The sequence below is a fragment of the Balaenoptera physalus genome, assembly GCF_965194825.1.
Source record: "Balaenoptera physalus genome assembly, chromosome: 7".
Lineage (NCBI taxonomy): Eukaryota > Metazoa > Chordata > Mammalia > Artiodactyla > Balaenopteridae > Balaenoptera > Balaenoptera physalus.
Genome location: NC_138886.1, coordinates 10,050,339 through 10,075,287, shown reverse-complemented (window position 1 = coordinate 10,075,287; position 24,949 = coordinate 10,050,339). Strand labels below are relative to the sequence as shown.

Below are 24,949 nucleotides of genomic sequence, written 5' to 3'. Positions count from 1 at the left end.
GGCATGCCTCCTAAAAAAGCAGTTAACCTTTCCCTTTATGCAGAGCCAAGAGAAGCCACAGCAGTCTCTGGGAGCCCTCTGGGCCACACTGACTGAGGCAGCCCAGCTTCTGGTACAAGATCCTCCAACGTCTACCCAGTGGTCCATTTCCTAAGTAGCAAAATCCTAACTGGATTCTATTTGCTCTGCAGCTCTTGGTTAAAATGATTCCTTTCCCATATCCACCTGACATATTAAACATTTTAAGTAAAACACATATATAGGAGGGCAATTTAATTAACTGACTTCTGATCTAGGAAGATTCTGTCCGTTTTATTGTTTTTGACTTTTCTTCCCTTAAACCCCTTCTTCCCCACCCCAGAGTAGGATCCCAGTGTGAAACATTAATGTCAACACATGTAACGCAATGACACCACCCCAGCTGCTTTTGTCATTGCCATTTTTAAAGTCAACTCAGTTTCACAAATTCTGATTGAATTAGCCCATGCTGGGGGATGGGAAGAGATGGACAATGCAAGTTCCTCTCCTGTCCACTCCAAGATCTCATTTTCATTTTCCCTTGTCCTACTATGTCTAAAGGCCTTGGCGTGGTCATTGTTGGCAAGGAGCACTTCTTCAGATGCTGAAAACCAGCTGAGATCCAGCTCTTAACTAGTATTAGGGGCCACCCCCCCCGTACCTCTCTGTCCCCTACTTCTCCCCTCCCACACTCCTGACAGCCAAACAACTTCAATGCTTAGGCTCAGAGTAGCTACTAGCAGTCAGCAAGTTAGGGACTCCTGTTTACATACACGTTTGCTCTGTCCAAAATCAATCAAGAACAATGGATACCTTAGAAATCCGCTTGCTGATCTGGTAAAGGAGGCCGTGTCCACTAACAGGCTCCTAATTTGTACTTTGTTAGAGTAATCCATTCTCCTTCCCCTAAGGACAACTCTATTTCCAGGGGTTTCCTGGGGCCCAAGGGCCTGGGAGGGCAAAACCAGCCTAGCCTCAACTCAGTAAGAACATCAAAAGGTATCCAGCTCCACACTCTTTTCCACAAAACACTTTTCCAATTAGGGATTCATTTAAGTTAACTAGCTCCTGTTTTTAAATGTAAGTCATTATATAATATAATACGTCATTATCTCTGCATGATGGAACAAAGAGAAATTTGAAATTTTCTTTTATATGAAGAAACAGATTTTCTAATTTTTCTATTCTGTTTTCCGTAACATCTTACGGAAAAACCCAAACGAACTTTTGGGCCAACCCAATATAACGGACATGTATTAATTGTGCAATAAAAAATAATCCAAAGAAAAGTTAAACCCCATATACAACTTAGTATGAATTATTCAGGCTGATAAATCTCTGATTAAAATAACAAATAGCAACTACATAACACTTCCTACACACTAGGGTCTGAGCTAATTTTCTCATAGCAGCATTTCCTACCTGAGGTTCATGGACCCCCCCCCTAGGGTCAAAAGATGCATTCACAGGCTCTCTTGAGTTTCAGAATTTAAAAATTTTGCTTTTAGTTCAATGAAAATCATGTACATATGATTTTCACTGAAAAGCAAAATTTTATATAGATAGATAAATAGATGTATATATAGTGACTTATATAAGCAATAGATAGATAGATATGGATATAGACCATTCCCAGTCTTCCATGTTCCTCATTCTCCATCCAGCTGGGGGGAGCCCTGAGTCACTGCTTGGAGGAGAAATACCCAGGAGAGCCACTTGACCTTCATTAGACAGATGTGAACAAGAAATAAACATATAATAAAGCCAGGGTCAACCAATCTAGCCCATGTCCATTCATTTATGGATTTTCTATGGCTGCTTTTGCACTATGATGGCAGAGTTGACTCACAGAGACTGTATGGCCTGCAAGCCTAAAATACTAACTATCTTGTCCTTTATAGAAAAAGTTTGCCAACATGTGGGATGAGCTGGTGAGATTTGGGGGGTTGAGTATCCTAGCAGTTGGTTATTTAACATCAGTAATAGACTTAGAAAAGCCAAATGGCATCAGTGCAAGCTACGTGCCAAAACAGTTTGTTGAATGAGGAAAAGTGGCAGGAGAAGTGTACACAAGGCTCTTTATGGAACAGACTTGCTGATCTCTGAAGAATCCATCCCCTGCAGTATGCAAGGCACACTGTGCACAGGACAAATGAGGCAGAGAGCCCATCTATGAACAGAACCAACTGACGACAGCAGAAAGTAAGGTGACCCAACACCCTGGTTCACCCGGGACTGAGTGGGTGCTCTTGGACTTAGGACTTTTATTTTAAAACAGTCAGTTCCCTGCTGGGGAAGGGATTCGGGCTTAGTGGTTAGGATTCCGGGCTTTCACTGCCGTGGCCCGGGTTTAATACCTGGCTGGGGAACTGAGACACTGCAAGCTACACGGCGTGGCCAAAAAATTAAAAAAAATAAAACAGGGAAAATCCTGGGTAGGACTGGCATAAACTGGTCATCCTAGCAGAAATGTTCTTTATTTTTCCAATTAAAAAACATTTAAAATTTGGGGTGGAGGGTGCACTATAAATCAATTGGCCCATTAAAATGATGGACTAGTACCTAAAAATACATTCCTTGTTTAAAAGGACAAATAATATGATAGTCTGATGTTTCATATGAAAATCAGAAGATTCAAGTTGACAAGTAAAACAATTAACATCCATTAAACCCCACATCAGTGATTTAACTTCAGCAAAACATCATCTGTTGCATTAAAGTTGTTAATTTTTATTTTATTAATGTTATAGTTTTATTTGCATTTAATTTGTAATTTTTTTGGATTGCATAAAGACATGGAATTTATAGCTAGAATCTTACATTTGTATGTGTTTAAGTAACATTATAATAAAACAAATTTGGGCAAACACTGAAGTTTCAGGAGAATTAATTTTCCTTCAAAAGAGGTCTGTACATTACTTACATTTAAGAACATTCCTCACAACAAATCCATGAGGTAGTAATTACCATCCTCACTTTACAGATGAAGAAACTGAGACCACAGTCATGGAGCAAGTCACTAGTGAAGCTGAAACTTGAACCCAGGTTAGCCTAAGTTCAAAGGCTGTGCTGCCTCATTTGGAGTAGGGAAAGATGGTATATTGGAGACTCCTGGTTGAACGGTATGAGGGCCTCTGAAAAACAGAAGGCAACCTGGGGGCTTCCCTGGTGGTGCAGTGGTTGAGAATCCGCCTGCCAATGCGGGGGACACGGGTTTGAGCCCTGGTCTGGGAAGATCCCACATGCCGCGGAGCAACTGGGCCCGTGAGCCACAACTACTGAGCCTGCGTGTCTGGAGCCTGTGCTCCGCAACAAGAGAGGCCGTGACAGTGAGAGGCCCACGCACAGCGATGAAGAGTGGCCCCCGCTTGCCACAAGTAGAGAAAGCCCTCGCACAGAAGCAAAGACCCAACACAGCCATAAATAAATAAATAAATAAATTTATTAAAAAAAAAAAAAAAAAAAAAAGAAGGCAACCTGGGGCTTCATGGTATTCAAAAGGCAGAAACAGGGCTGTAGAAGAGGTTAAGTGGGCTCAGAAAGCAAGGTGGGACAGAAAGCTTGCCCAAGGGCCCCCTTCTCCCCGAGCAGCCCGCAGACACCTGAAGATTCATTTGTTCATTCCTTCTCTAGGAAGCCCTGTGCTAGGCGCAGGGATGGTTTAGGCAGTAATGCAAAGATGGTTCAGGCGGTAATGTGAGCAATGGGGAGCGGCAGATGAAGCTTCGCTCGCTCACTCGCCTGCTGCTCACCTCCTGCTGTGCAGCCTGGTTCCTAACAGGCCGCGGACAAGTACCAGTCCGCAGCCCAGGGGTTGGGGACCCCTGTCTTAAAGGATGTCTGCCGATCTCCAATGTCCACCCCTGTCCGTGTTCAGCAAAAGTTATTCCAATTCAGCCTTTACTCAATCTCTCTATTTACTCCATTACCACCATAGTAATGGAGCTATGCTGGGTGTTGTGGGGCACTAATGATCCAGTTCTTGCCCTCAGAGGATTTTTATTAATAATAACAACAATTGCAGCAAACACTTAGATAATGCTTATTTAGGCTAGGCACTGTTCTAAGTGCTTTGCACATATTAACGCATCCAATCCTCACAACAGCTCTATGAGAGAGGTATTATTACTACCCTCATTTAACTGAGCCATAGAAAAGTCAAGTAATTCATCTGAGATTTCACACACACTAGTAAGGGCAAGGTCAGAATCGGCACCCAAGAAGTGGCTCCAGGGGCCACCATGCTCTTGAACTTTGGCCTTAAGACAGTGGGATTCACTTGAATGACTAGACCAATACTTGATTCCCCTACCCACATCCCAACCATCATCAGGGTGTTGGAAAAAACATGGACTTTGAAGTTAGGCATGGGGTTAAGTCCAGGCCTGACAGCAGTACTTCCCAGCCTCAGTTTTCATGTCTCTAAAATGGTCATAATAAAAACTGGGCTATTTTCAGATTAAATGAAATAACATATACATAGTTGGCCTTTAGTAAATACTAATTCACTTCCCATTGTCAAACCTAGCTCCTTCTTCCTGGCTCAGTGCAGTGTCTATGCAGCCACTTCCTGCCCATTCTCCACTGGGAGAGAGATGCAAGGAGGAAAGGGAGGGAATGAAGAGAAGGAGCAATGGTTTCACTTCTTTTGCTGGCACTTCACTCTCTGAAACTTTGGATATGTCCCTGGAGACTCCTAAAGGTCTGCTCTGTCCTGCATTTGCAGGAGACATTTTTCTAACTTAGAATTTAGACCAGAAAGGTGAATGGGAGGTTGCTGAACCAAAAAAACATACACAGGGCAAATGGTCAGTAATTTGTACTATTTCATCAGACAACTGAGAAAAAGAAGAAAGAGAAAATGTATTGACATTTGTTCTAAATGCTCACATATAAAGATTTTACTTGACCTTGTGTTTTCAGAAACACTCCAGACATATTGAATAAACTCCTGGACTTTAGAATAAAAAAAGGATTGACTGTGGTGTGTGTGTTTGGGAGTGAGAGTGCAGGGATGGGAGTAATTCAGGAAAAAAAAAAAAAGTATCAGGTTTAAAGCACTTGTTTTCCCATTCTCTCTTCCCATTCTCTGGAAGGTAGGGTTCACAGTGAGACACTGTGTAGCCTTAGATGCTTCTCCTGGGAAGGTATGCCCAAAGCACCCCCAACCTCATTCTATTGAAAATCACTGATTTTAAAGCTCTTGTTTGAAAAAGGACTTTCAGATCAAAAGACTGCTATGATCATATGTTAATATTTATGTAGTAAAAATTATGTGCTAATGAGAACAATTCTTCTAGTGATTTATTAATAAACAATAGAATTTCAAGCAGAAACTACTGACATTTCATTATATACATCTTTTAAAGTAAAAAGAAAAAACTTCTAATGATACCTTGTAATGGTAAGACTGAAAAGATGGTTTTATGAATTTTATTTGTAGCATTGTAATAGATACCTCTTCAGAAGGCTATATATGTCAATACAAAGCGAGAATCTGAAGAATGTTCCTACCCAGATCAATAATCCTATTCACAGGGAATTATCCTAAGCAAGTTATTCAACAGAAATAAAAGGGATATAGATAAGGACTATCATTATAGAATCACCTGTTAAAACCAAAACAAGGAAACAATCTAAACATCCTCTGACAGGCATCCATTTCATCCCGTACATTTTTCTGCTGTATTGCTCATCACATTTGAATGATCTGTTTGACAACTCTCCCCCCACTAGACACTAAGCTCTGTAACAGGGGCTGTCTCTGTCTAGATTTTTTTGAAAAATTAAAGTACTACTTTATTAAATGAGTTATTTTATATAATATGAACATCAATATAATTATAATTGTAAAAAACTTTTTATAACAAGGATGAACTGATTTTCAGATTTCCAAATCAGAGTCAACTGTACATTTACACAGAACTGTCTTTGCGTGAAGTCCAAAAAGGAACAGCATAAACATGAGGGTTTCTGTAGCCCCTTTATTTTTGCTGATCAACAGTTTGTTAGAAAAGCAGCTGCAGGTTTTTACCTAAGGTCTGAGACATTACATAATAAATGTAGATTGTAGGAATTAAGAACAGATATCAAAATATTTGTAATATAATGTTAAGTAAAAATAACACAATATGTACGCTAGAACTGAAACTGTAATATATATACATGTGGAAATGATTATACAAAAATGAAAATAATTATACTGGGATGGAGGAATCACTGGAAAACTTTTAAATTACTTTAATATTCTTTAAAGTTGCTGTTTGAGTGCCTCTGAAATGTAAAAAGAAGGAAAATACATGATGTTATATACACCAAACATGATTTCAGGGTAGGGATGAAATGACAATAATAAAGCTTGAGGAGCCACCCCCGGCTCACTCCCAGGCACACAGATTTCTTTCTTTGGTCAAGGGTAGAAACACCCAAAATACTCATATATCGTAGGTAACATAATCCTATTTTTAGTAAAAACCTGAAACAAAGGCAATATGTTTTTAAAAGATGGGGGAAAGTCCTCTAAAGCAATCCCTCTTCTGGACAGTGAATTTGCTGGTTACTAACAGCAGGGGGTGCCAAAGGGATCGCTATTGCTCCCAGGAGATGGCCAGGAGTGGGACTGTCACGGCCTCTGTTAGAAGACCTTAAGCTGAGAAAACGCTGCAGGTTTTCCCCTAACAACCAGGACATATGTGTAAGACTCAGGTGCTCTACAGATGTTAATGGACAAAAACTACATTTTTATTTTAACTAACTTCTAACTGATATTTAGCATCTCCTTGAATTATGAATGCGGTCAACAAACCACAGTCATATGAGCAGTACTGGTGACTCTGTCATGAACAGAAACCACAGATACCATCACAGCACATTACAATTGTTGCAGATTTCTCAAATATCATTTACACTTACCACTACTTTGAAACGAGACGTCAGGAGTTACTGTTAGACCTGCCTCTGGATCTTGTCATTTAATGTATTAATAAAGCCAGTACATATTACTATATCACAAATTTGTTTAATAATTTGATAACTATTTAAATATAATGGAATTCTTTCATACTCCAGTGAATTTTACTCTCTGCATTTACAAACACTTTTCTGAGAAGGGCTTCTATAGGCTTTACCAGACTACCAAAGGCACAGGAAAGATTAAGAACCTCTGCTCAGTCTAATGGAAGGCAACTAAGAAGAAAAATCAAGTTTGATTTGAACAAAGTTGGAGAGAAAAAGAAGTATTTTAAGTCACAAAAGAGAAGTGGCTGCAATGCACATTTTCAGTTTGGATTCCTTAATGAGAAAGAGGGAAACCCCAAATTTGTCCTTCATAGGCCCCAAAGTACCCCAGTATTTCCAGAGGTCTGGTTCCTAGACATGACATTCAAGATATACCTAATACACTTTGCTACTGCAAAGCAGTCTGCATTTAATCTAGGTGCAGAGGCACAGAATACAATGCAAACGTTGCCCCCAACATCTCTCTGAAAGTAATCATTACATGTTGACTCTCCAGATACCAAATATCATTCATTTGATGAACAAAGCCAAAATCAAATCCAAACTACTAGAAGGTAGAGGTGAGATACTGAGATAAGTAACAGAGTCAATACTTACATTCGAACAAAGAGCGACTCTTTGGATGTCAGACCAGGAGATGAATACTTTTCAACCAAGGCCAAAGTACTGAAGCCAAACTTATGAATGGGCTCGTTGGAATCCAGTGGGGGGAAATCTGTGTCAACCTCCCCATCATCCTCAGCAATATGCAGGCAGTAGGCACTGACATTGTCACTGTAAGAAAAAACAAAAAGGTAAGTGAACACCAAGGTGAGGGAGGGATGCAGAGACCAAAAGCTATGGTGTACAGCAAACTGGGTAAAACTACTGTTTTACCAAAACTACTGTTTTACCAAAAACTACTGTTTTTTACCCCAAAGCCTGGTGATACAGTTAGATCTCCCAAACCCTACTTCATTTGATAAAGAGAAAACAGATGGCAGCGCAAAGGGGGAGAAAAACAATGTGAAAGGAGAATATTTATACTGCTCTATTCTTTCAACAAATATTTACCGAGCACCTGTTAATAGATAAGACCCAGAACTTAACCCCTTTGATCAAAGATGAGATTGAGTATCATCCCTCAAGGGAAGCTTAGAGTAGAGCAAAGGGAAAAAGTAAGCACTACATTAGCTATAATATTTATAAATGTAAATAAAATAAATATCATAAAAGAGAGACAAAACTATAAAGGAGGAAAAAATTATTTGAGGGAATCAGAGGCCTTTGATTTATGTTCAGGATTAAGAAAATATCCATGCTCTAGATCAGAAGAAGAACTCAAGGTAACCAAGACAATCTTTACAGTTCTCCTTTCTCTGAAGAGTATCAGGCTCACTTGGCAGGATCTGATTCCAAACACCAAGGACACTTAACAGAGTAAAAGCAAATGACGCAATTCATCCTGACGCAGATACCTAGCCTTCTCAGCTACTTCTGGACTTGTCTCACTTCCCCAGAACGTCCAGTCAGTACTCCCAGATTCCAGCTTTGCCCAATTTAGAATTAACACTCCTTCTCCTTTGGGGGAAATAAAAAAGTCAATTTGCTGAAAAAGGGTGGGAAACTGTACCAACATAAAGAAAATGTAAAACTGAAATCAACTTAAACACTTTAAAATACCCTGCACCAAAGTTGAATTGTGAAACTGCAAATCTGCTAGCATTCAGAAGCAGGAACCTAATAGTTCACAAGGAGGTAGGACTCTAAATTCTGTGGCTTAAATTTGGAGTTTTAATTATATGATTGATGCTTAAATTAATTAATTGCAAAGTGTATGCTAATTGTTTAATTGGTTGCTTGATCTATATAGATCATTTTTTGAACTAAATGAGTTGATTTACAAAGTTTATTGATTGGATGTGACAATGAATTATTTCACTGACTACCTGATTTGCAATTTTCCCAATTAATTCACAAATCTTTAGCTGCAACTCTGCTTATTGAGAGCGAGCCTACTTCAGGTGATCTATACTCAGTCTGTCATGACTAAGAGATATTTATTATATAAAATAGGTAATAAGGACAGATTAAAATTAATGGGAACTGTAAATTTACTAAATGGATGGATCACAAGAAAGTAATCTGTCTATGTTTGTCACTATAAATTTCATGTATTTGCAATGCTGTTAAGAAACTTAAAATTCATCTCTGAATGGTATGGGAAACTTACCAATCTTTGCAAAAGGTTACCAGCTTCAACACAAAACACTTGTAGAAGGAGAAGAAAGCCCTTCAGATGAGGAAAATATCATGGTGTAGTAGCTAAGGGCTTTGTGTCCAAAGGGACTTGAGTTCAACCTAAGCCCCATTGCTCATGGACTACGTGATTTCAGAGAATACGCTTCGTTCCCTTCAGATTCCAATTCTACAGAAAGGGTACAATCACCTAGAGGGGGTTTTGAAGTTTTGATGAGATAATATATGTAGTGCCTAGCATATAACAGAGGTAAAAAAATAAATGGTAGTAACTATAATAAAGTCAGATGGAAAATAACTTCTATAGTTAGGTCAACCCTTAAAGACAAATTGTGGATGCATATTAGAGCAACAAAGCAACAATGAAAGTGAGCAACATGTTCTATGTGCAAACATCTGTAACTGGAGTGAACATGTCCACCGTGCTCCAGCCTTGGGGCCACTGAGCCTCCGGGATTTTATGAGCAGGGCAGACACTGATGAAGCAAGCAATGGACAGCACAGATTATTTACTGCCGTGTAAATCATCCTGAGGAATGTCTGTGAATCCCTAGCACCACAGAGGTTTCAAGGGCAAATAATAAGTCTATTGATCAAAGCAGAAAGCCAAACAGTGGTATCAGAAGAATTCTGCTTTGATTGTCACAGGATGCCCCCAAATCTCCTCGAAACAAACTCAGCAAATGTCACAGCCTAAGCTCTGAAAGCCAAAAGACTCAATGTGCCAAGTGTTATTATTCCCCCCAGTTCTTAAATATAAAGTGTGATATCATTTATTCATTCAAAAAACATCTGTAAAGTGCCTACGCTGTGCTGTAGCCTGTCCTGAGCACTGGGAACACAGCAAGGAGAAGAGTGAATAATCCACTCTTTGTTATACAAACTAACGGAAGTCTTTTCTGGGTCTTCAGTAAAGTTTAGCAGTAAACAGTGCTCCACCCCCTATCAACCCTTAATTGAACATCTAAGGGGAAAAAGATGACTAAAATTCCATATTCTATGCATGGATATTGGTTCCTTTGTGCCTTTATAGGGGAATCAGTAATCAAAGAAGCTACTGTGATATTCTGACTTCTAAAACTGCTTCAGGACTCCAAATTAGTACTAGTAAAACAGCCATTAGTATCATTAGCTACATTTATTGAGTACCACGTGCCAGACACTGTGCACAGTGGTTTAGACACATAAGCTCACTGCATCTTCCCATCAGCTCTGTGAGTCCTTTATTATTATTTCTATTTTACAAATTACAAAACTGAGGCTCAATGAGGTTACTCTTACATGCAAGATTAAACAGCATGTAAGTTATAGAGCTGAGATTCAAACCCAGGCAGTCAAGAGCCCTCACTCCTGACTCCCATCTACTCCTCTGCCTAAGCCATGGTGTGTCAAGATTTCCCAAGGTCCTTGGGAACCTACAATCGTATGGAAATGCTACATATGCTAAAAAGGAGAAGGAAACCACGACATATTATTTATAAAAAATTAGAAGCTTAGAGAGATTTATTTCAATGACATATTATTTATAAAAAATTAGAAGCTTAGAGAAATTTATTTCAATCTCCTCGCTTTTACAAATGGGGAATAGATACCTAGAAAAGCAGAATAAGGTGCCCATGATCACCTAGTTAAATGGTGGCAAAGCTGGTTTTCAGAGAACTCAGGTTTCCTTACTTCTCTTCCATTACTCTTTGATCAAATCAGAAATTGGTGGCATTTTGAAATGGGGAGAGAAAAAAGGGGCAGCTGTGGTCCCTGACTCAGGAATTGGCCAAATACAGACACCTAGAGCTTCCAAAACAACAAAAACGGGGTGCCTCTTCATGACAGTTTGTTGGAAGGAAGACGGGTTTTGCAGTGAGATCTGGTTTTAATGCCAACACAACCACAAACCAGCTATGTGACCAAATCTGTCTGAGCTCCATTTTCTTACCCATGAAAGGCTTTCCTTGATTTCCTTAGGAGAATCATTTGGATCTCTAGGAGAATCCAACTGATTCTCCTCTGTGTTCTTACAGAACTTGGTTGATATTTCTGCATATAACTTACCGCACTGCTCTTTTTCTTATTTATGCATCTATGTTCTCCTAAAGAGCAGGGATTCTTCTACTATCTCTGCATCTTCACTGAAGAGTAAAATGGCTGGCATTTATAACAAATATTTGTTGAATGAATGAATATATGAATGTGTAGACTGAATCACTCTACCCATGAAAAAAACATAGAGGGTATCATTAATGATGTGTGTGTTAACGAGAAGAGGAGAAGTAATAAGCTTTTCTTTTTCTTTTTCTGGCTTGTCACATTGATGCCTGTTAGCCAAGTGGGGCTTTCAAGGCAATGCACATGTATCAGAGATAGCAATTCAAGACAAGGGAAGAAGGCCCAGGACAAAGTGAAAATGAAAGAGGCATTCTTACAGTTCACCAAGATATGAGCACTGGCATCTCAGTTTTTTAAGGAGAAAACAACAAGAAATTATTACAACTATATAAAAATGTTCAATTACATACATATAAAAAGATTAGAAGAAAAGGGACCAAAAAGTTCATAAAGATTATATTTACATTAAAGCAATGAGCACTTTTTTCTTTCTAAATTCTGTACTTTCCAGATGTCTCATAATATGTATGTATAACTTTCATTTTCCTTTCTTTATAAAATATTTAATTAAATTTTTGATAAGTGTAATATTAATACATTCTTACTGTAGACAATTTAGAAATATGGAACAGTACAAAGAAGTCTGGGAAATCTCTCACCCCACTACACAGAGAAAATCACTTGTCCTAGAGACTCTGAGCATGGCCTGCCTGATTGGTAAGTGTGCTCATTTTCTCTACTAGGTTCTGGAATTATGGAAGAAATAACCATAACTACTGCATAAGGGTCTTATAAGGATTAAATGACATAATTAACTTCACAGTGCCTGGAATGAAGAAGGATTCTCATTTTGCCAAAATTTCTTCTACCACTTTTAAGCTTCTGATTACACAGAAGCAGAATTAACTATCTAACAGAAGCATGGTGGATAGCAATGAGACAGAGAAACCTAAAAGTCCTGTTTGTGAGTCACTACCAGAGGGAGAAGAATGATCAAAGCGCTAACAAACAAGTACAGGACAACTGGATCCACAAGAAGAGGCTTAATTTTAGAGTTGGGTTGGCATGGAAGGAGCAGGCCCTTTTAGGTACCATGGAGTTTGTAAGAGGACTGGAAGTTTAAGAAATGAGTGGATGCAAAATGGAGCCGCTGCCAAAGAGAGATCCTTTTGGGGGAGACATAGAGATCTCCAAAGCTTTAATGAGTACAATTAACTGAATTTCCCTTATTCATATTTCATCAAATAAAGCTAAATTTCTTCATTAGAAAAATTTATTGCATTGAATTGTTGACCAATATTAATTTTATGTTCAAAGGCCAGTATGGCTTTTATGAAGAGACAGAAGCCTATAGCCCATAAATAGATGGTATTTAATTCATATATGAAAATTCAGGAGCATTCCAGGAAGCATCCCAGATTTCTACCAAATGTGATCTGACATGTTCATTTCTTATCTTCAGAAAATGCAAAACACACTAAAGTATGAACACAAGACAGATTAATGCTTATTGTTTTTTTAATGAAAAATAAAAGAATGCATGATTCTGAAATGTCCAGAATGCTCATTACATGAGCTTTGCTGCTTATTTTGGTGACAAGCAATATTAAGAGTGTGTCAGGCATTAGTAAGAGAAAGCTCCTGATGGTTGCAGCTCAGAAGTTCATCTCTTTGAAGTCAGAGAAAAGATTTTTAAGACTCCCAAGATTTCCTTTTCTCTAAAACACACCCCCCCATAAATGGAAAGTAAAACTGATAAATAACATCATAACGTTTGTCAAGCCACAGCAACCTCAGACAGGAATAGTTAAATCTAAATTTCCTGGTAAAGTTCTAGGGAGAAAATGTCCACTAATTTTTAGGTGGAAGCAAGACCTTCATATTGTTCTGAGCTCCTGTTAGGACAGTTTCTATTGCTATGTCTTCAAGTTCCCTGACCACAGCATGCTTCCTCCTGCCACAGCATCACTGCCACACAGTTCCATCTGCCAGGAGCCTTCCCCTGCCAAATGCCCCTGGCATCACTTTCTGAGGGAATTCCTCCCTGGTTCCCAGGTGAGGCTCTCACAAATGGCATTCCTTCCCTGCAGAGCACTTAACTCAGCTTCTAAGCAAACATTATTTGGCTTAATTATTTGCCCATTTCCCTCACTAGGTTGTAGAATTCATGAAAGAGAAACTATGTCTTGTTCCCCTCACCACTGTACACCCAGCAAAATGCCTGGTACATAGCAAACACTCAATAAATATTTACTGAATGCATGAATGAATACAAATGATAAGTGAAATGAGCCAGCTACAAAATGCTATTACACTTGATAATTTCTTCTTCCCCACCAAACTGTAAATTTTTTGAGAGCAGCAATTGCGTTTCTCTTGTTCTCCATTTTATCCTCGATACCCAGGGCCTGGAACTCCATAAATATTTGCTGAATGAAGAAATGATGAGGGACTTAAGTCTTTGAGATTAAGCAGGATATCAAAAGAAGAGTGAGAAAGGCATTTCTAAGGAAACAGCAAAAGCAGACATGGTGCGTGTCAAGAAGCTGCCAGTTAAAGAATGTGATGTGTTAGAATGTACGGGAGCATACCTAGGGGTCAGATGGGAAGGGCACCTTAGGCTGTATTATTTAGGTAAATGGTTCTCCATGATGACTCTAAGGAGTATAAATTAGAAGCAGCAACCTAGAAATGGGAGAAGAGTAGACAGTGGCAGGCATGCAGACAGCAAAAAAAAAAAAAAAGTGGGGGTGGTGGTGGCGGTGTGGGGAGTATAAAGAATTCAAATTGCAAAGCTGTCAGAAAACGTATAATGTAAAGTAAAATGTTCCTAGATACTTTCATAAGCCCACAAGAGCATCACTGTATCATAGCATGGTACAATTACTTGAGTCATCAAGAAAGGGCTAAATTATGCTACTATTGCTGAACTAATACTAGTATTCATTGCAGTAGTAGCTGCTGGAGTTATAGTATTTAGCAGCAACAGAAACAAACATTTACTGAGCACTTGCCATGTATTTTCTCATTTTATTTTCATAACTACCCTGATAGGAAGTTTCTATCCTCATTTTACACATGAGAAAAATGGAATACATGGGCTGAAGTAATTCATCCAAGATCACCCTAATGGTTAGTGCCAGAATGCAAACCCAGACTATGACTTTGAATCCCACACTCTTAACCACTATGTTACATACTGATTAAGAAGGCAGAGGAAAATGTTAACACATGTTAGTGAGCTTCTATGAAATATTACAAAAATAAAGAAACCTCGATACTGAATGAGATAAACCTCAACTATCTAGGCGGTCCACCAAGTTTCCCAAGGGCTCCATGAGAATGAAGTGAATCCACAGTGAAATCCACTGCATGGCTATATCATGTGCTGGCATACTCTACAGCTGCACTTTCCAAACATGTGGCTACTGAGTCCTTGAAATGTGGCTAGTCTGAATTGAGATGTGCTGTAAATAGCAAATAAACACTGGATTTTGAATACGTGACGAAAAAAACAGAACATTACAAATCTCATTAATAATTTTTATATCAATTACATGTTGAAATGATAATATTTAGGATATAATGGGTTAGATAAAATATATTATGAAAATTAATTTCACTTGTTTTTTGGAAATGTTTAAATATGTGATTACTAGAAAACTTAAAATTGTAAATGTGGCTTACATTTGTAGCTTGTATTATGCATTTTTTCCGGCTTTATTAAAATATAATTGACATATAGCATTGTGTAGGTTTAAAGTGTTGATATGATACACTTACATATTACCAAATGATTACTACCAAGTAGTATCAGCCAATACCTCCATCACAGTGAGAACATCTGGCAACCTTAGCAACTTTTCAAATGCACTGTACTCTGATCCCAAGAACTTATAACTGAAAGTTTATAACCTCTGACCAACACCTCCCCATTCCCCCCACACCCTAGGCCCTGGTAATCACCATTCTAACCTCTGTTTCTATGTGTCCGCTTTTTTAGATTCCACATATAAGTGATATCATACAGTATTTGTCTTTCTCTGTCTGACTTACCTCACTTAGCATCACGTCCTCAAGGTCCATCTATGTTGCTGAAAATAGCAGGATTTCCTTCTTTCTCATGGCTGAGTAATATTCCATTGTGTGTATATATACACCATTATCATCTTTATCCATTCATCCATAGATGAACAGTTAGGTTGTTTCCATATCTTGGCTATTGTGAATAATGCTGCAATGAACTTGGGAGTGCAGGTATCTCTTTGCAATCTTGTTTGCATTTCCTATGGATACATACCCAGAAGTGGGATTGCTAGATCATATGGCAGTTCTATTTTTAATTTTTTGAGGAACCTCCATACTGTTTTCCATAGTGCCTGTATCAATTTCCATTCCTAGCAACAGTGCACAAGTGTTCCCTTTTCTCCACGTCCTCGCCAACACTTGTTATATCTTGTCTTCTTGATGATAGTCATTCTAACAGGTGTGACGTGATTGCATTGCATTTCATTTGGACAGCACTGCTCTATAGCCATAAACTTCCACTCACTGAGCACTGCGATAATCTCCAAAGTATACTACACCAGCTTTGTATACCACAGCAAAATTCTTCAGGTTTTTAGTATCAGTACTTCACCTGTCAGTAGCCTAATGAAGATCAATAGTAAATAAGAGACCAGTGAAATATGTTGAATGTCTAAGGGACACCTGAAAAGAAGGAAAGGAATGGCTATTCTAGTGTACAATGGAGTCATAACACATGACTGAAATCTCTGCATAAAAATTAGGACTAGTCGGGGCTTCCCTGGTGGCACAGTGGTTAAGAATCCGCCTGCCAAGGCCGGGGACAAGGGTTCGAGCCCTGGTCCGGGAAGATCCCACATGCGGCAGAGGAACTAAGGCCGTGAGCCACAACTACTGAGCCCTCGTGCCACAACTACTGGAGCCTGTGCACCTAGAGTCCGTGCTCCACAACAAGAGAAGCCACCTCAATGAGAAGCCCACGCACCACAATGAAGAGTAGCCCCCACTCACTGCAACTAGAGAAAGCCCGCGCACAGCAACGAAGACCCAATGCAGCCAAAAATAATAATAATAAAATAAATAAAAATTTATTAAAAAAAAATTAGGACTAGTCAAAATTATTCTTAAAAATCCCTTAAATTATCTATGAAGTAAAATAAATGTGGTTTTCTGTCAAGAAGAAGTGCATACCTCCCATCTCAAGTTCTTGACAAGGTAAAACCTCACTGAATTTTATTTTTTTCTCTTTTACAAATGGGTGTTGCTAAAAAGATAGTGTTTCACCCTTGAATCTGGTGGAAAAATATAAATTAAGGAATGTTTTAAAAAATCTTACAGGTCAGAAATAGATGCACACAAATATAGTCAACTGATCTTTGACAAAGGAGCAAAGGCAACTCAATGGAGAAAGGACGGTTTTTTCAACTGGATATTAAGAAGAAACAAAAAAGAAAAGAAAAAGAAAGAAATCTAGACACAGACCTTACACATTTCACAAAAATTAACTCTAAATGGATCAGAGACCTAAATGTAAAGCACAAAACTATGACACTTCTAGAAAATAACATAGGAGAAAAAGTAGGCAACCTTAGGTTTGGTGATGACTTTTTAGCTATAACACCAAAAGCACAATCTATGAAAAAAACTGGTAAACTGGAGTTCATTAACATTAAAAACTTCAGCTCTGCTAAAAATGCTGTTAAGAGAATAAAAACATGAGCAAACACCAAAAACAACGGGAACTAAGAACCTGCAGCCTGTGAAAAAGAGATCCCAAACACAGCAAGTTAAGCAAAATGAAAAGACAGAGAAACACACAGCAGGTGAAGGAGCAAGGTAAAAACCACCAGACCAAACAAATGAAGAGGAAATAGGCAGTCTACCTGAAAAAGAATTCAGAGTAATGATAGTAAAGACGATCCAAAATCTTGGAAACAGAATGGAGAAAATACAAGAAACGTTTAACAAGGACCTGGAAGAACTAAAAAGCAAACAAACCATGATGAACAACACAATAAATGAAATTAAAAATTCTCTAGAAGGAATCCATAGCAGAATAACTGAGGCAGAAGAATGGATAAGTGACCTGGAAGATAAAATAGTGGAAATAACTACTGCAGAGCAGAATAAAGAAAAAAGAATGAAAAGATTTGAGGACAGTCTTAGAGACCTCTGGGACAACATTAAACACACGATAATTCGAATTATAGGGGTCCCAGAGAAGAAGAGAAAAAGAAAGGGTCTGAGAAAATATTTGAAGAGATTATAGTTGAAAACTTCCCTAACATGGGAAAGGAAACAGTCACCCAACTCCACGAAGGACAGAGAGTCCCATACAGGATAAACCCTAGAAAAACATACCAAGACACATATTAATCAAACTACCGAAGATTAAATACAAAGAAAAAATAATAAAAGCAGCAAGGGAAAAACAACAAATAACATACAAGGGAATCCCCATAAGGTTAACAGCTGATCTTTCAGCAGAAACTCTGCAAGCCAGAAGGGAGTGGCAGGACACATTTAAAGTGATGAAAGGGAAAAACCTACAACCAAGATTACCCTACCCAGCAAGGATCCCATTCAGATTCGACGAGGAAATTAAAACGTTTACAGACAAGCAAAAGCTAAGAGAATTCAGCACCACCAAACCAGCTTTACAACAAATGCTAAAGGAACTTCTCTAGGCAGCAAACACAAGAGAAGGAAAAGACCTACAATAACAAACCCAAAACAATTAAGAAAATGGTAACAGGAACATACATATCGATAACTACCTTAAATGTAAATGGATTAAATGCTCCAACCAAAGACACAGACTGGCTGAATGGGTACAAAAACAAGACCCATATATACGCTGTCTACAAGAGACCCACTTCAGACCTACGGACACATACAGACTGAAAGTGAGGGGATGGAAAAAGATATGCCATGCAAATGGAAATCAAAAAGAAAGCTGCAGTAGCAATTCTCATATCAGACAAAATAGATTTTAAAATAAAGACTATTACAAGAGACAAAGAAGGACACTATATAATGATCAAGGGATCGATCCAAGAGGAAGGTATAACAATTGTAAATATTTATGCACCCAACATAGGAGCACCTCAATACATAAGGCAAATGCTAACAGCTGTAAAAAGGGAAATTGACAGTAACACAATCATAGAAGGGGACTTTAACACCCCACTTTCACCAATGGACAGATCATCCAAAATGAAAATAAAAAAGGAAACACAAGCTTTAAATGACACATTAAACAAGATGGACTTAATTGATATTTATAGGACATTCCATCCAAAAACAACAGAATACACTTTCTTCTCAAGTGCTCATGGAAGGTTCTCCAAGATAGATCATACCTTGAGTCACAAACCAAGCCTTGGTAAATGTAAGAAAACTGAAATCGTATCAAGTATCATTTCTGACCACAATGCTGTGAGACTAGATATCAATTACAGGAAAAAATCTGTAAAAAATACAAACACATGGAGGCTAAACAATACACTACTTAATAACCAAGAGATCACTGAGGAAATCAAAAAATACCTAGAAACAAATGACAATGAAAACACGATGACCCAAAACCTATGGGATGCAGCAAAAGCAGTTCTAGGAGGGAAGTTTATAGCAATACAATCCTACCTCAAGAAACAGAAACATCTCAAATAAACAACCTAACCTTACACCTAAAGCAATTAGAGAAAGAAGAACAAAAAAACCCCCAAAGTTAGCAGAAGGAAAGAAATCATAAAGATCAGATCAGAAATAAATGAAAAAGAAATGAAGGAAACAATAGCAAAGTTAAATAAAACTAAAAGCTGGTTCTTTGAGAAGATAAACAAAATTGATAAACTCCTTGCCAGACTCATCAAGAAAGAAAGGGAGAACACTCAAATCAATAGAATTAGAAATGAAAAAGAAGTAACAACTGACACTGCAGAAATACAAAGGATCATGAGAGATTACTACAAGCAACTATATGCCAATAAAATGGACAAATTCTTAGAAAAGCACAACCTTCCGAGACTGAACTAGGAAGAAATAGAAAATATAAACAGACCAATCACAAGCACTGAAATTGGGACTGTGATTAACAATCTTCCAACAAACAAAAGCCCAGAACCAGATGGCTTCACAGGCGAATTCTATCAAACATTTAGAGAAGAGCTAACACCTATCCTTCTCAAACTCTTCCAAAATATAGCAGAGGGAGGAACACTCCCAAACTCATTCTACAAGGCCACCATCACCTTGATACCAAAACCAGACAAAGATGCCACAAAAAAAGAAAACTACAGGCCAAAATCACTGATGAACATAGATGCAAAAATCCTCAACAAAATACTAGCAAACAGAATCCAACAGCACATTAAAAGGATCATACACCATGATCAAGTGGGGTTTATCCCAGGAATGCAAGGATTCTTCAATATACACAAATCAATCAATGTGATACACCATATTAACAAACTGAAGGAGGAAAACCATGTGATCATCTCAATAGATGCAGAAAAAGCTTTCGACAAAATTCAACACCCATTTATGATAAAAACCCTCCAGAAAGTAGGCAGAGAGGGAACTTACCTCAACATAATAAAGGCCATATATGACAAACCCACAGCCAACATCGTTCTCAATGGTGGAAAACTGAAACCATTTCCACTAAGATCAGGAACAAGACAAGGCTGCGCACTGTCACCACTATCATTCAACATAGTTTTGGAAGTTTTAGCCACAGCAATCAGAGAAGAAAAAGAAATAAAAGGAATCCAAATCAGAAAAGAAGAAGTAAAGCTGTCACTGTTTGCAGATGACATGATACTATACATAGAGAATCCTAAAGATGCTACCAGAAAACTACTAGAGCTAATCAATGAATTTGGTAAAGTAGCAGGATACAAAATTAATGCACAGAAATCTCTTGCATTCCTATACACTAATGATGAAAAATGTGAAAGAGAAATTAAGGAACGGTCCCATTTACCAATGCAACAGAAAGAATAAAATACCTAGGAATAAACCTACCTAAGGAGACAAAAGACCTGTATGCAGAAAACTACAAAACACTGATGAAAGAAATTAAAGATGATACAAACAAATGGAGAGATATACCATGTTCTTGGATTGGAAGAATCAACATTGTGAAAATGACTATACTACCCAAAGCAATGTACAGGTTCAATGCAATCCCTATCAAACTACCAATGGCATTTTTCACAGAACTAGAAGAAAACATTTCACAATTTGTATGGAAACACAAAAGACCCCGAATAGCCAAAACAATCTTGAGAAAGAAAAACAGAGCTGGAGGAATCAGGCTCCCTGACTTCAGACTATACTACAACGCTACAGTAATCAAGACAGTACGGTACTGGCACAAAAACAGAAACACAGACCAATGGAACAGGATAGAAAGCCCAGAGATAAACCCACACACATATGGTCACCTTATTTTTGATAAAGGAGGCAAGACTATACAATGGAGAAAAGACAGCCTCTTCAATAAGTGGTGCTGGGAAAACTGGACAGCTACATGTAAAAGAATGAAATTAGATCACTCCTAACACAACACACAAAAATAAACTCAAAATGGATTAAAGACCTAAAAGTAAGGCCAGACACTATAAAACTCTTAGAGGAAAACATAGGCAGAACACTCCATGACATAAATCACAGCAAGATCCTTTTTGACCCAGCTCCTAGAGAAATGGAAATAAAAACACAAATAAACAAATGGGACCTAATGAAACTTCAAAGCTTTTGCACAGCAAAGGAAACCATAAACGAGAAGAAAAGACAACCCTCAGAATGGGAGAAAATATTTGCAAATGAAGCAACTGACAAAGGATTAATCTCCAAAATATACAAGCAGCTCATGCTGCTCAATATCAAAAAAACAAACCCAATCCAAAAATGGGCAGAAGACCTAAACAGACATTTCTCCAAAGAAGATATACAGATTGCCAACAAACACATGAAAAAATGCTCAACATCACTAATCATTAGAGAAATGCAAATCAAAACTACAATGAGGTATCACCTCACACCAGTCAGAATGGCCAGAATGGCCATCATCAAAAAATCTACAAACAGTAAATGCTGGAGAGGGTGTGGAGAAAAGGGAACCCTCTTGAACTGTTGGTGGGAATGTAAATTGATACAGCCACTATGGAGAACAGTACGGAGGAGGCTCCTTAAAAAACTAAAAATAGAACTACCATACGACCCAGCAATCCCACTACTGGGCATATACCCTGAGAAAACCATAATTCAAAAAGAGTCATGTACCACAATGTTCTTTGCAGCACTATTTACAACAGCCAGGACATGGAAGCAACCTAAGTGTCCATCGACAGATGAATGGATAAAGAAGATGTGGCACATATATACAATGGAATATGACTCAGCCATAAAAAGAAATGAAATTGAGTTATTTGTAGTGAGGTGGATGGACCTAGAGTCTGTCATACAGAGTGAAGTAAGTCAGAAAGAGAAAAACAAATACCGTATGCTAACATATATATATGGAATCTAAAAAAAAAAAAAAGAAAAAAAATGGTTCTAAAGAATCTAGGGGGGCTTCCCTGGTGGCGCAGTGGTTGAGAGTCTGCCTGCCAATGCAGGGAACACGGGTTCGAGCCCTGGTCTGGGAAGATCCCACATGCCAAGGAGCAACTGGGCCCGTGAGCCACAGCTACTGAGCCTGCGCATCTGGAGCCTGTGCTCCGCAACAGGAGAGGCCGCGGAAGTGAGAGGCCCACGCACCGCGATGAAGAGTGGCCCCCGCTCGCCACAACTAGAGAAAGCCCTCGTACAGAAACGAAGACCCAACACAGCCAAAACTAAAATAAAAATAAAAATAAATTAAAAAAAAAAAAAAAAAGAATCTAGGGGCAGGACAGGAATAAAGATGCAGATGTAGAAAATGGACTTGAGGACACAGGGAGGGGTAAGGGTAAGCTGGGATGAAGTTAGAGACGGGCAGGGACATATATATACTACCAAATATAAAACAGATAGCTAGTGGGAAGCAGCCACATAGCACAGGGAGATCAGCTCCGTGCTTTGTGACCATCTAGAGGGGTGGGATAGGGAGGGTGGGAGGGAGATGCAAGAGGGAGGAGATATGGGGATATTTGTATATGTATAGCTGATTCACTTTGTTATACAGCAGAAACTAACACACTATTGTAAAGCAATTATACTCCAATAAAGATGTTAAAAAAAAAAGAAGAAGCAACCAAGCTATCGTTCAGTAGGTGAATGGAAAAACTGTGGTATATCCATAGAATGGAGTATTAGTCATCATATGAAATATGAGCTATCAAGCCAGAAAAAGACATGAAGGAACCTTAAACATATACTGCTAAGTGAAAGAAGCCAGTCTGAAAAGGCTACATATGGAATGATTCCAAGTAGCCTACATTATGGAAAATGCAAAACTACAAAGACAGTAAAAAGTTGAGTGGTTGCCAGAGGTGAGAGGAGTGGGATGAATAAATAGAACACAGGGCATTTTTAGGCTGGTGAAACCATTCTGTATGATACAATAATTAGAATTTTACAATACACAAAGTGTACCTAATGTAAACTGCTGACTTTAGTTAATCATAATGTATCAGTATATGTTCAACAATTGTAACAAATGTACCACACTAGTGCAAGATGCCACTAATAGGGAAAAATGAGAGGCAGGAAGGAGATAATGTGGGAACTTTATACTTTCTGGGCAATTTTTCTGTAAATCTAAAACTGCCCTAAAAAATAAAGCCTATTAAAGAGATTTAAAGGTAACCGGCTTTAGAACTGTAAAAAAATTCGAAATAGAAAATAAAGAAAAGAAAGAAAGCATAAAAAACAAAGCTTAAACAAGTAGACTGACATGAAACCAACACGTCAGCGGTTATGATAAATGTTAGTAAGATAAACTTCCCTATGAAAAGACAGTGACTTAGACTGGGCCAAAAAGGAAAAACCTCACAAAGGTATTCAACATAGCTAAAACAAAAAGGCAAAGGTAAAAGGCTGAACAAAGATACACTGGACAAGTACAAAGAAGAACAGTGGAAAAAATAGCTCATTGTTACTGAAATAAAGAAAAAGGCAGGACACAATACATAAATAAAACAAATCGGACTGCTTTACACTGAAAAAGGTACAACTCACAATAAAGATATGAAACGCATGAATCTTTTTGTGCACTGATATATATATATATATATATATATATATATATATATATATATAAAGTGGAAACCGCTGAAATCTCAGGAGAAAAATCACACACACACACACACACACGCAGAAAACTTAATTCATTTCTCTTAATCATTCATAGACCAAAAATAGTCAAAAACTGTTAAAAACATAATAGTAATTAAAAATGCTGATTTAATAAGTATATATTGAATTCTGTAACCTATAGAGAATAATTTTTCCAGAATCTGTAGAATATTTATAAAACATTATTATATAGTAGGCCTCCCAAATATAGATAAATCTCTAAGCAGAAATTTTATAGGGCACATTTTCTGGTCAACATTCAATAAACATAAATCTACATAACAAAGTCAAAATTTAAATATTCAACTACCTAGAGACTGAAATGATTTCATTTAGCTTCTTCCAAATAGATTTTAGTTTCCTCCAAAATCAGTGCACCAAAATAAGCAGGAAATTATCTTAAATACCACACTCCAATCTTGCTCAAGAATTAACAAGTGTTAAGAGTCAAGGAAGCCAAGAATTCCAGCCAATTCTCCATTCCTTCCCAGGGGCCACAGCCTACTTCCATAGACATTTTTCAAGGCACAGAGCCAGGAGAACAACCTTCTCAAATAAATAATTTTCTTGAAAGTAAAGGAAAGCTCTCCCATTCATCTAGCAATTTGCCCTGCTGTGAATGAAGAGCTCTTCCACAGGGTCAACCCCCTGGAAAAGATCAAGTAAGGACCTATTCCAACACTTAAGTACAAACAAGCTAGAAAGAAAATAACCCTGTACTTCACTTCCTGACAGGAAGAGATCCCAGGTATTTACTTTATAGACTGTCTTATATCAAACAGAACTGAGAAATCCTCTGTCACATAAGAGGTGCAAAAAAATTTCAAAAGACCATGGCTTCTTTGGAGTCAACGTAATTTTGTAATTCAACATATACTTACAGAGCAACTGTTTTAAAATGTCAGCATGCTAGGTACACTCAGGAATATAAATCTTAATAAGATATACTCAACTTCAAAGGTTTACAAACTAGTACAAGAAATAATCTCTATTTGGGGGGTTCAGAATTGGTAATTAAATTGTTTGAATCTTCCTTAGCCTTACTAATTTTTGGTCTGCTTTGTTTATCAGTTTCTGATAGCAGGTATTGAAATTTCCTGTTCTGACTGTGGATCAGTCAAGGATGCTCCTTAAAATTCCCTTAAAATATTCTGAGACTATGTTGCTAGATGCATACACAGTCAGAATTATTATATTATCTTGGTGGGCTATTCCTTTTTTCATTATGTAGTTTACCAAAATATCCCTATTGATGTTGTTT

At 38.0% G+C, this 24,949-nt stretch overlaps 1 protein-coding gene across 17 annotated transcripts in view; it reads right to left on the bottom strand.

The window, feature by feature from the left end:
* Positions 1-24,949, bottom strand: part of MAPKAP1 (MAPK associated protein 1) — a 237,908-nt gene that overhangs the window by 101,093 nt on the left and 111,866 nt on the right. For all 17 annotated transcript variants that reach the window (XM_082467787.1, XM_082467772.1, XM_082467781.1 and 14 more), the window contains one exon: positions 7,633-7,809. In XM_082467787.1, the coding sequence (XP_082323913.1) occupies positions 7,633-7,809 (177 nt within the window). The remainder of the gene's footprint in view (positions 1-7,632; positions 7,810-24,949) is intronic.